This window comes from Falco cherrug, chromosome 3 (assembly GCF_023634085.1).
Source record: "Falco cherrug isolate bFalChe1 chromosome 3, bFalChe1.pri, whole genome shotgun sequence".
Classification (NCBI taxonomy): domain Eukaryota; kingdom Metazoa; phylum Chordata; class Aves; order Falconiformes; family Falconidae; genus Falco; species Falco cherrug.
The window spans coordinates 115082067-115094616 of NC_073699.1; the positions used below are offsets into that span (position 1 = coordinate 115082067).

At 57.1% G+C, this 12550-nt stretch overlaps 1 protein-coding gene across 4 annotated transcripts in view; it reads right to left on the reverse strand.

The window, feature by feature from the left end:
• The window catches only part of PTPRU (protein tyrosine phosphatase receptor type U), a 70873-nt gene that overhangs the window by 35301 nt on the left and 23022 nt on the right, over positions 1-12550 (reverse strand). For all 4 annotated transcript variants that reach the window (XM_055705520.1, XM_055705519.1, XM_055705522.1 and 1 more), the window contains exons 3-10: positions 9892-10163; positions 9723-9804; positions 8933-9048; positions 8537-8711; positions 7623-7916; positions 4573-4881; positions 705-814; positions 99-300 (exon numbers count right to left, since the gene is read on the reverse strand). In XM_055705520.1, the coding sequence (XP_055561495.1) occupies positions 99-300; positions 705-814; positions 4573-4881; positions 7623-7916; positions 8537-8711; positions 8933-9048; positions 9723-9804; positions 9892-10163 (1560 nt within the window). The remainder of the gene's footprint in view (positions 1-98; positions 301-704; positions 815-4572; positions 4882-7622; positions 7917-8536; positions 8712-8932; positions 9049-9722; positions 9805-9891; positions 10164-12550) is intronic.

Sequence of the window (12550 nt, forward strand, 5' to 3'; positions counted from 1 at the left end):
CAAAATCCATGGGAACACACCGGAGGGTCAGCACTGCCATTGGACACCTGGGCAGAGGAGAAGCCCCAGCACCAGGTGCAGAGCCTGGGGGAACATACCGGAGATGTTGGTGGTGATCTCGGTGAGTGCTGTCTGGCCAAAGCCCTTGCCGGTGCGGGCTCGGACCGAGAAGAGGTAGGTGGTGCCGGGGTGGAGGTTGGAGAAGACGTGGTAGGTCTCGTTGCGTAGTTTGGAGACGGTGCGCCGCGGGCCAGGCACGTTGACTGCCGGGTCGGAGGACTCGATGCTCTGGTAGCTGATCTGCAAGGACAGGGAGAGCATTACCAGCGGCCTCAGGAGAGGAGAGACCTCAGATCCAGGTGGAGAAAGGGTTAAGGGATGGATTCAGAGGAGGGGATGGGCATGGGGACAGCCTGGAAGCCAGAGGCTTTTTAGGATACATCAAAAGCAGAGGTTCATCAGAAAAGCTGCTGCTGGGTAACACCGGTGACCCTGAAAGCAGGGTCCGCAGCAGGGACAAGACCTGTGAGCTGGACCATGCAGCGTGGGTCCGTGCTCCAAACAAAGGGCTTGGGGGCAGCAGTAATGCTGCAGCCACCTTTAACCCCCACGACCGAGAGCCAGAAGTTGCCCCAGATCCTCCCCACTGCATCCCTCCAACAGGACCCTCCCACGTCCCCGCGGGTACCGCAGCCAGGGCATACCTCGTACTGCGTGATGAGGCCATTGGGCTCCACCGGTTCCTCCCACTTCAGGAATATCATGTCCTCCAGCGGGGTGAAGGTGAGGGACTCCGAGGCAATGCCGCCGGGCACTGGGGAAGGAAAGGGGATGTGCTCGGACGTGGCAAAAAAACAGCTGGAAGAAGAAATCCTCCGGGAAACCCCTCCAGACGGCTGCAGCAGCTCTGCCCCACTGCTGAGCCACCGCATCCCCTCTGCCACGTCACCCAGCTCCAGCACCCACCAGACAGCGGTGGCTCCCCAGGGAGATGCTCTCCCAGGCAATGACGCTCCCGCTGCACTCCCAGGCCCACCGGTGACACTTCGCTGCTGGGGGTAGGTCCCCATGCCACAGCACAAGCCCCGCAGGTACCATTTCTGGTACCGCGCTCAGTTTCCAACAGCAGAGCAGCAAGCACCCTGCCTCAGCATCACCAGCAGAGCTCGCCTAAGTTTGCCAGTGTGAGGAAAGAAAAAAGAAACTCCCTCTTCTCATACAATCCAACCCCTCCCCCAGAGCCGCCAGCATCATCAGGAGACATTGCCGGCACTCCCCGCAGTGAGCGATAACCTCCTCATCTGCAGACAGGCTTGACATGCCCCAGCACTTCCCCCCTAATTAACACCACCACCACCAATAACCACAAATAATAACCGCGATCGACAGCACTGGGATCAATATTTGCTTCTCTACCATGGCTTTCCTGACCCGAGGGGGTCAGCAAGGAACACTGCCGAGCCATTGCCTCCCCCAAGACCACGATTCACCAGCAGCATCCTCCGCTGCAGGCTCGAGGAGCCAAAACACACACCCTCTCACTGCAGAGGGACATCAGCTTTTCCCCTCTATTTTTCTTTTTTGCAGCTTTTGTTCAGATCTAATTACAGGGCCAAGAGAGAGGGATCGCCTTCCGCATGCTTCCCACTGTGCAAATACACAATTTCCACTTGATTTACAAGTTAATTTAATCAGAGGCGCCATGTCCTACACGTGTACACAAGGCACTTATTAAATTCACAGAGAATTACGGAAACCTTTAGAGCAGGAAGTGTGCACCTATATAGATATTTTATATATCTATATGTATTTAAAAAAATGTATAGGCACTATATATGTGTACATGCACACAGGCACCATGCGCTTCTGCATGCACCAGGTTGAGACCAGCAGAGGCACGCAAAGGCTCCCAGGTGTACATATACCCCTCTGCCATCCATATACGCATATGTATGTATTTGTACGTATTTATTCTGACTTGCGTTGCATGCACCCTGCCTGCAAGGGAGAGAACTGGCTCCCCACACACACCTCCCCATGGTACCGACATGCTGCACAGGTATTTCCACACACCTGGGGTTGAGTCTCATCGTTTCACGCAGACCAAAACCAAAATCTCCCGCCGTGGGTCACCGACCTTCCCTGGATCTATATGGGGCACCTATACACCAGCTGGGCAACTTATAGATGCCCACCCTCTTCTCTCAGTGTCACGCCCACACACCCAGGAGCCAGCAGGACTCAGCCCAGGGTCCAAGGAGGACGCTGTGAGAAACACCCTTGATTTGGCCCAGTTATCATTGCCCCAGAAATACGTTTTCCAGCCCCAAACCAGGGTTTATCCCTTGGGATGGGGGTGTGCATCTTTGCAGCCCACACCAGGCCTCCCCTCTGAGACAAGCCGCAACGGATGCTGCAACTGAAGCTGACCTTGTGCCAAAAAAAAACATAATCAAGGGTCCTATTATTAATGAGCCTTCACCAGCTTGACTTAATTGCACGGGTGGCTGTTCATCACCCGGTTCTAGATGCCTGAATCCTCATCACCCTCCCAGGCAGGCAGGCAGGCAGATGCTGGGCCAAGCCTGTGTGCAATATCTGCAATATATCCATAGGCAGACATCCATCAATCAACCTCACCAGAGACCAAACGCATACACAGCCCCAGGTTCAATCCAAGGGGGAAGCCACAAGCCCCAGTTAATCACGGCATAGGGGAAAGCAGCTGGAGTGATTACAGTACAGCAAAAAGACATCTGGAGCTCCTGTATTAATATTCAATAAGAAAACAGCTGGAGCAGTCACAACACAGTGAGAACAGCTGAAACAATTATAGCCGGAAAATAAACCGTCAGGAGCGTGAAGCTGGGTGCCCCCAGTCGGGCACACTCAGGGCTGGGGATATAGGAAGTGCTGAAGCGCAGAGAAAGGTGCCAAATTTAGGCTTTCAAGATAAAAACAGGACCCAGAGACCCTCCCGGCTCTGCTCCCGCTCTGCAGGCTTTGTTTTCCAGCCTGGGAAATGGGAACGATGAGTAACACGCACACAAAAGCTGCACGTTTCGGTGGGTCCCAAATCAAGGCGAGTCCCATGCAGGGGAGTTTCACGGCAGGCTTCTCCTCAGGGGTCATCCAGGGGATCTGGAGCTGGCCAGATCCTTTGCAGTTACCAGTTCTTCCACCTTAACTTCTGATTGTTGATGCTAAGAAGTGCTTTGGAGATTAATTATGTTTTTGCTGAACAGTAAGCGCCGGGAACACGGTGAAGCCAGGGATGCTCCAGCCACACTTGGCACCCAGCACCCACGCCAGTGCACAGTGGCTCTTGCACTCCACGCGAGCCCCAACCACTGCTGCCCTCCATGAAGCAGGACGAGACTCCTGGAGCCCACCAGCTGCAGGACCAGCCATCAGCTTTTCGGGGCTGCCTAGCTGTCCCTGAAGGCATCTGGGTCATCACAGCACACAGAGATGCTGATGGGGCAGTGAAGAGGATGTGATGAGCAAGAGGAGTCATTAGCAGGAGATGCCAGCTCTGGATGTGGCCTGTCACTGATGGGTGGCACCAGAGACATGGAGCCAGCTCTGCCCTGTACCCCCAAACACGTCCACCAGATCTCCATAGCCCAAAATGACCCAAGCACTCCGCGGACAGAGAGCCAGGGACCGCAGTGCAGGGTAAGCACAGACCTGGGAGACCTTTCTGGTGGCCCCAGCCCCAGCACATCCTCAGGGAAGGGCTGGGCAGGAGCAAGAGATGCCAAACCCAGGGGTCTTGGCTCAGCGCTGGAGCCTCCAGTGAGGACATCAGCCCCGCTCAGGTGCTGGCAGCAGGGATCCAACCCCAGGGCACAGCCAGGACAGAAGAGAAACAGCTCAGCTGTTCAGGAGCGATGCAGCTGGCAAATAACAGGAGCCGGACACCCCTTATCAATGTGCGCTCGTCCACAGAGCTCGTTCGCACAACCCAACCCCACTGGGGAGCAAACCTAACTGGGGAAGACCAGTGGGGTAGCCGAGCAAAGCTGCACCCAGCTCCGGTTAACAGCACTCCCAAAGGAATGTAGCAGTGCCGAAGTTATCAACAACCAAGCGGATAAAAGGTGTTCCCTAAGTGCAAAGCATTAGTTACTTTAATTGTTATTATGATCACTGCTAGGCTTTGGTTCCACGTTAAGGGATGAGCCAGGATGACTCATGCTGGGAGAAGCAGGGCATCAACCAACCCCCACCCTCTCTGCTGGACCGGGCATGGCTCAAACGCTGCGCTCAAAGGACGAGGGCAGCGTTTCTGCGCTGATGTCCCCATCCAGTTCCCTCATCCCTGCAAGCCACTCTCAGCATGTCCCTTCCCCAGCCACCATCGCTGCCCCCTTCTCTTGCCTCCCCTTGCACAGCCCTGGGGCTGCAACCGCCTTTTCCCCTCCCCATTAGCATGATGGCCGCAGGAGATAATTGCATCATGCCCCTGGCCGAGAGCCACAGATGAGCACCATGCCACAGGGAACACCCCGCAGCTCACCAGCCAGAGTCCCATTTCTGGGGATGATGCACCTCCCTGAGCAGACTCACCATCCTCATCCGTCTGGAATATCACCTCCTTGCCCTCCTTGCGTCCCTCAGGGTTGGAGAGGATGAGCTTGACATGGATGTTCTTGTAGGGCAGCAGGTTTTTGATGGTGTAGCGGTTGGTGTTACGCTCCATCTTCATGCACTCCTGGAAGGTTTGGTTGTGGCCAGTGCCCACAAAATAGCGGTAGCAGAGCAAGACGGTGTAGGTGTGACAGCGGGTCAGGTTGTAGCCCAGCGGCTCCCACTGCAAGGTCAGCTGCCTGGACTGGATTTCGGAGAAAGCCAGGCCTTTGGGGGCCCGCATGGGCTCTGGGGGGGAGGAGAGATGGGGAGAGATGAGTGATAAAGCAAAACATCTCATGGGTTTATATGTATTATCAGGAAAAGCCCTTTTACAGTGTAGGAACAAGACAGGCAAGTGCAGAGAGCAACCCTGACACCAAAACTGGGACCAGCCCCAGCACAGGATGACGCTGCCCTGCAGACAGGGCTGGGGACATCACTGGGTCTCAAAGCCACCAACACCACAGGGACAGCAGCCCCTGTTGGCTCATCGTCCCCTACAGAGGTGAGGCCGGGTACCAGCCCCGCTCCCTCGACCAGCACCAGGAGCATCCACAAGGCCCCAAATAACCAGATAAACACGCCTGCATGGTGGGAGCCCTCGCATTTTCATTGAGCCCATGTCAGACGCTCGAAAGGACAGAGATTGAGTGCCATCACTGGGAAGAAGTCTAATTAGCTCTAATTGGTGTGAACAGGAGAAGTCGGATTTAATGAGCTGAGCTTTTGCCAGCAGCCCACGCACACAGGTGGTTTGCGTTAGCAGCAGCAAGCTCTTCTCACCATCCCAGGGTGGTGGGAAGGACACCGAGAGGGAAGGAGGCTCTCTGTCCATCCTGTCCCAGAGCTGATCCCCCAGGGAATTCCCCTGAGGTTTGTGCAGTGGAGGAGCTGGGGCAGCTCGAGGTTACAAGAGGCTTTTGCAACCCCAGCAGATGCTCCCACAGATCCCAGTGCCCTTGTGGGACCCCTCAAAACGCCAGCTGATTTTGTCAGGGGGCAAGCACAGCAGAAGGCACGCAGCCCCATGCTGTGGGCAGCCCAGCCCTACGCCCATTGCCACGTCCAGCTCTACTGAAAAACACCAAACCTCAGCCCCCATGCCCACCGACGTCACTCCCACTGGGTGGCCAAGGGCACAGAGACACCTCCTCCTTCCTCTCCCCGAGGGGTCTGGAGGCCCCCAACCTCTCCCTGGCAGTGCTGAGTGGTGCCAGGCTTCAACCTTCCCCTCTCCCTTTTATCCCAGTGTATTTAAATGCTGGGGGGGGCGGCTGGCAGTACGGCATCCAGGGCTGATGATGGCCGGCAGTGTGTGGCTGCATCAGGAATCTCAAACCCGCCACGACCCAGGGGAAGCCAGGGAGAAAAACACATCGTGATGGTACGTGGGAAGAGCTGGGGGAGCCTGAATGCGGTAGCTATAGGATACTAATCACAGGGCACTGAGGGCATCACACGGCGCCTGTCACTGGCTTCAAGGCAACAGGAATCCTGGGCTTTCTCGCAGCACCTCTGAAAACTGATCTGAGATGCAAAGCCGCCGCCAGCCCCTCATGGCAATGCCTGTTTGCATCTCCCCCTCCCCCCCTGCACTGGCACCGGCCGCTCTCCTCTCGCCCACCCGTCTCCGAAGCCGACCCTGCTCGTGGGGCTCCCCACAGCCCAAGCTGCCGGGGGTGCCCCACAGCCCTGGGGCTGCAGCCGTGTCCTGCTCCGCTCCCTCCACGTGCAGGATGTGCCCACCGGTCCCCGCCTGCAGGGCAATGCTCCCAGCTCAGCAGCATCACCTGCACTTGTGTAGGGCTGGGTGTTGGGGTGTTGTGCAGGGTCCCAGCCCAGCATCGCAGCAGTGCTGGGTCTCGGGGTGAACACGGCACAACAGCCCTGTGCCTCCACCACACCTCCTCCCTCTGCCTTCGACTTTGCTCTGTTACCAGCAGCTGAATGCCAGCGCCGGGAAGGCGGTTGCCATGGAACATCTGAAACGCCACCCCCAGCCCAGCAGCCAGGGAGGGGAAGCATCCCCCAACCCATGTCTCCCCCCGTAGGGATGCAGGGTCAGCCTCCCCTGCAGCCCCACAGCACTAGAGAGGTCCTCACCCCCTCACCCCCCAGACCGACAGCAGGGCTGCACTTGTGGGCTGTGTTGCTCCATTTTGGTAGAGACAAACCCCAGCTCCCACCTTCCCCAGGGAAACCCTGAGGGGGCTTCAGCAGGGATGGGATTGCCCTGAATTACCCCCGGGGCATGGCTGTGTGGGGGAAGGCAGCCGACCCCTGCAGCCAAAGCTACCACCCCTCCAGTGTGGCACAGGGTTAACAGTTTTAGAAGAAATATTTTTCAGAGCCACAGACTACTCCAAACCAGGCACCGGGGAATGATCTACAGTTCCTCCAAAGAGGGAACAAGACGGGAACCTCCCCAGAGGCAGCCAAAGGGCTCATCCTCAGGGGCAGCCTGAAATTTGGGAATGCCCTGAGCTGGATCCAGCCCCGAGCCCACAGCCCCCGCCGAGCAGCAGCCACCACCTCTGCCAGCATCTGTCCGGCTCCAGGGATGGAAAGCAGCCGCAGCACTGCTAGCCCTGCGCATCCCGCTGCTGGCCCTTCCTGTGCCGAGGTCATACCTGGGTACTAATGACTGATCAGCAAAAACCCACCGTCCCTCAGGGCATTTTCAGGCTGGACCGATATTCAGCCCCTCTGCACAGCCTGCCTCATTCAGGATCCAGCCTCGACCGTGCACCCTGCTACCCGCCTGCCCCTGATCATAACGTGGGTTTAATTAGCCGTCCCTCCCCAGATGCTGCATACAGCCACCAAGAAATCAGTTAGAGGTGTATCTGTTGGAGCAGTGATGCCCCGCACTGGCAAACACCCTCGGCACCCAACCAGCGCCAGCCATGCTCCCTGCCTGGGGCTCAGGGTGGCAGGGGACCTTGCCAAGGCCACCTGGGGTGGCAGGGATGCACTGTGGGACCCACCTGCGCACTTGGTGCGGCTGATGAGGGGCGGACCCGGTTTGCCAGTGCCCCCCTCGCCGGGCCGGGTGAGCAGGACGCTGATCTCGTACTCCGTGTCTGGATCCAGGTGCCAGAGCTTGTAGGTCTGCATGTTGACAGCGTGGACCTCCGACCAGGGCCCCGAGGTCATGCGGTACTCGATCTCCTTGCGCACGATGGGGCCATCGCCGATGATAGAGTTGGTGTTGAGCTGAATGATGAGGTAAGTGGAGCCAGCCCGGAGCAGCTGGGGGGGTGCGATGGGTGTAGGGGGCTCTGGAAGAGAGCCAGAGAAGGGGTAGGTGGAGCATCCCCTTCCAGCAGAAGCTCTGCAGCATCCCCAAGGCCAACTCTGGCACAACCACAGGTACCACAACTTTATTTTGGTTTTTACTAGGTACAGCCAACACGGTCACATCTCTTCCCAAGCAAACCCACCACCTTTGTGCTGCAGGGCACACAACCAGCACAGATCCCCTGCCCCAAGGACACAGGGATCAGCGCTGAAGTGTGGGAGGGCACCATCCCGCCTTTGAACTGCAGCCTGCGCACGTGCCCTCCGTCGCTTTCAGTAAAGCTTTAAGAGCTGCCATAGGGTTTCATCTGATCAAACCTTAATTATTTTTCTAAGATACACTGCCCAGCGTGGCGCTGCACAATTTCACCATAATTAATTAACTCCCACCTACCGCAATCAAAAATAAATGATCTAAGTCCACCAGGAAAGGTAGTTTCCTGCTTTTATGGCGAACCATCTGCATGTAGCAACTTATTCACAACGAGAAACTGCAATCCCACCACCCAAGTGTCCCACCTTCCTCTTCCTCTGCAAGCAGCGCAGCAGAAATAGCCCGTCCGCAACCCAGGGACCTGGCGGGCAGCAGCAAGTCACCCACCTTTCACGATGAGCTCAGCAAAGTTGGAGACACCAGAGCCACGGCTGGACTGGGTAATGCAGCGGTAGAGGTCCTGCTCCTCCTTGGACACCTCGTCCAGCTGGAAGGTGGCCAGGAAGCGTCGATGGCTGATGTGCTTCACGGAGGCGGCCGGGACCACCTCGCCGCTCTGCCTCTACCCCACGGGGAGAGACACAGACGTCACCAGGAGGCACAGCGTGACATCCGGAGCCACCAAACACATCCCCAAATGATAGCTGCTTAAAAGGTGGGGGGGCTGCCCTCCCCCTCGCTGCCCAGCAGGGCTTTCTCCCAAAGGGCAGGCACAAAGGCGCTGCAGAAGTGATGCGTGGGCTTGACAGTGGAGATGCTGGTTTCAGCCCCGCTGCTGCTCACCTGCATGAGGAACCGCTCTGCCTCAGCTGCCTTGCCAGCGGCCACGCACTGGAAGGTGGCATTCTGCCCCGCGTTGACCTCCACGTCGCCCAGGCGGGAGAAATGAGGCGCTTTGGCTGCCAAGGGATGCAAGAGGTAGGTGGCCGAGCTCTGAGTGGAGCAGCAGGAACACTGCTGCAAAAATCCTATCACAGCCCAAAAACCCACCCAAGATGCCAGGGCTGGAGCTGAGCTCTGGACGGGCTTGATCCCCATCCTCACAGCCCAGGTCGGAGTCAGGAATTTGCTCCTGTCCTCGTACAAGTGTCCCAGGGAGGGATGCAGCCCTCCCCCCTCCAGCACCCTGCAGTGCTGGTGCCAGAGAGGGCTGATGGAGGAGGGCAGGTCTCCTACCCCAGCCTGGAAGAAATAGGGGGTGAACCCCAACAGCCAACGTGCTCGGACAGCCTGGGATTCCAGATCCCCACCACCAGTCCAGGTGGCCCTTTCCCTTTCTGATGGGGACACTCAGGCCACATATTCAGTCCACGCTTCTCCAAGGTCGCATCAAAAACATGAAGCAATGTTGGAGGTGGTAGCGATGGGGATGAAAAAAGGAGCCCTGGAGGAACTCGGGAGAAGGAGCTCCACCAGCCTTGGTGACAACAGGACACCCAGGTACCACCAGGCTGCACCCCAGCATTAGCCCATCAGCTCTCCCCAGGACCATCCCAGTGGGCACCAGCTCCAAACACTGCTGCCCAGCCCACCCCCCACCGCCCACCCTCACGTCCCGTCCCCTGGCACTCACAGCACGGATAATTCAAGAGCAAAATGTCATCCAAGCCAAGATAACCCCTGCGCTCGCTGGAGACCATCGCCTCGAAGAGGACCTGCGGCACCAAACAGAGGGGTCACCCATTGCCAGGGGGGTCCACATCATTCATGCAAGGGGGGGAGGGGGCTCTTCTGGGGCTCACCTGGTACTCGCTGGGCCAGAACAAGCTGACGGCCAACTCTGCCTGGTGCCACTGGCGGCCGTGGGAGCCCGAGGCATTCCAGACAGCACTGCCCACCGGGCCCCCCGTCACCCGGACGTAGGCGCTGAGGGTGCCAGGGCTGTGGCCGTCCCGGCTGTACATGAAGTAGCTGAACTGGAGGCAGTGGGTGTCATTCTCACTCAGTGCCTGGAAGAGCAGGTGAGCTTTCTGGCCTGGGGCGTGCTGCGAGGAGTTCACCATCAGGTAGGAGCCTGCAGCGGGAGGGAGAAGGGAGGAAAGCGTGGAGCGATCCCCCTGTCACACATTTCCTCAGCTCCACCAGCAGTGATGGAGAAGGCGGAGGATGTGGGACTGCAAAAATATTCACGGCTCAGCAATGATGCTTGGGTCCCACTGGGTATGGGACATGCAGGACAGGAGCAAGGGACCTGGGACGGAGTCAGCATCCAATGCCTCTTTGGGCAGCACCAGGACACTGAAACAGGACCTGGGCGCTGGAGGAGGAGGGAAGGATCAGACCCACTGCCTCCAGGATAAGCTGCCCCCCCCAGGACGCCGAGGTCGGTAACCGCTTCGATACCACCAGAGACCCTCCGCCTGCTTTGCTTTAATGCTCACAGCTTCGGCTGCGTCAATACTCCCCTCCCCAGCCGGGCCCCAGCCATTTAATTTCCATTCCTATCGCCTCGTATCATTTACCACACAGTTGTCGCCGAGTTTAAACTGTGCTCGGCAGGCACTCACCAGGGGAAAAGCGCTCATCGGCTTAACCAGCAGCAGCACCCCAGCTCTCCGGGATGCTGGCCCCAGCCCCAGCTCCGCCCATGCCCCAGCCACCACTGGTACTCCACCTCCCATCACCCAAAATCACCAGCAGCAAAACCAGGAGTCCCGGTGTGTGCCCCAGTGCAACTCTAAGGCCGTACTTATGGGGCAGGCAGGATGAAAATCAAAAAGGGGATCCTAAAGGCAGCAGCCTTCCCTGCCCCACACCCTCCATCCCAGGCAGTCCAGAGGCAGGAGGGGGATGCAGGAGCCCCAGCAATTCGTGGCAGCTCCCAGAGCCATCCGACGTGGCCGTGGGGCCAGGACACAGGGTGGATGAGAAGCTGCCCTGCCAAACCCTCCCCATCACCAAAGGCGAGGGGATTATTAATATCCCTTCAATTTTAATAATGGCAGAAGCTGTAAGTAACAAAGCTGGGCCATTTATTCAAGTCTGCCATTGTTTTCCTGACAGTAGGTGCTTAATTATTAATAGCTTTCACCACCAGTTAATTTAAACGAATTCACAAGCTTTCCTCCCAGTGAGCGGCATGGAGAAAAGCCTAATGAAGGCAGCAGGGGATCGTAGGGGACACCCATCCATCTCCCCCAGTGTCTGTAAGCTGCACCTAGTAGGACTTCAGAAATGCCTGGGGAGACCCCAAAACCCCCAGGGGCTCACAGCATCACCTAGGGAGACATGGTACCAGGTACCGCACCACACCTTCCAGTGCATCCCTCAGGGATGGGAGCCAGAGCAGGGCAGAGAAATTACCAAAAAAGCAAAATTTTCCCTGTGTTGCTGATCCATGTGTGCGCTTGGCACCCCCAGCTCCTCTGGGCAGATACTCAGGGTGAAATAAAATGATAACGATTTATTTTCTCAGAGCCAAGCACAGCCACATTTCAGCGACAGAGGGAAAGGCACTCTGTCCACAGCTCTTCTGGCTGGGGTGGTTTTTTTCCCCTCTTGTTTCCCCCAGCAAAATTATTTCTGCACCAACAAGATCAGCTCCATTTGGTACAGATGATGGTGGTGTGGGGAGCGACTTCCGACCCACCCCGTGCCAGGGGACATCTCCCAAAAGCCACCTCCACCTGCTCCATCTGCCAGGCCCTCACTAACACACCCAGACCCTTCTTCCTCCCCTCCCTTTAAAAGCAAAAAGCCAGAGGACCAAAATAAAGAGATCAAGACTAAAATTAAGCCACTGACAAGTTATTTTAAAAGACTGAGAACATCCATTGAGGTCATCTGGGACCACAGACATGAACGGGTGGCAATCCATCCGTGCATCACTCAGCTGGCAGGGTTTTCCCCTCTTTATTTTCTTCCCAGTGCTACTGCAACAAAAAAAAAAAAAAACAACCCAGGCTCCCACCATTCGCTTTTGTGCTAATTATATTTGTCCTCCTCCCTTGTAAATCACTGGTCCCAGCTTCAAAGTTGGGATTATTTATTTTTTTTAATGCAGGAGCAGCAGCAGTTCTTGCCCCTGGGGTGAGGTGCTGCACCCTGCATGGAAGCATCCCCTGGCATGGACAAGGTCCTGGGGCAGGCAGCTCACCAATGCCCTCGGCAGCCCCTGGGGTTTTTTTCTGCAGGGGCTGTTTTTGGTTTTCAGGGAGTTGTTTTGGTTTTGGTTTGTTTTTCTGTTTTGGTTGTGGTTTTTTTTTTAATGCAGCTCAATAAAATGGCAGCACAGCCCACCTGGCTGCTTCCACCAGCAGCACAGGGGCACAGAGAGCTCAAAGAGGCAGCAGCTGCCAAGATGGTGACAAGGGGGTGACTGCCACCTGTCACCCCCAAATGCAGTCCCCCCGCAGGTCACCAATCTGCTCCCCCTGCTCTCTCGATGCGGCTGACTGCTGC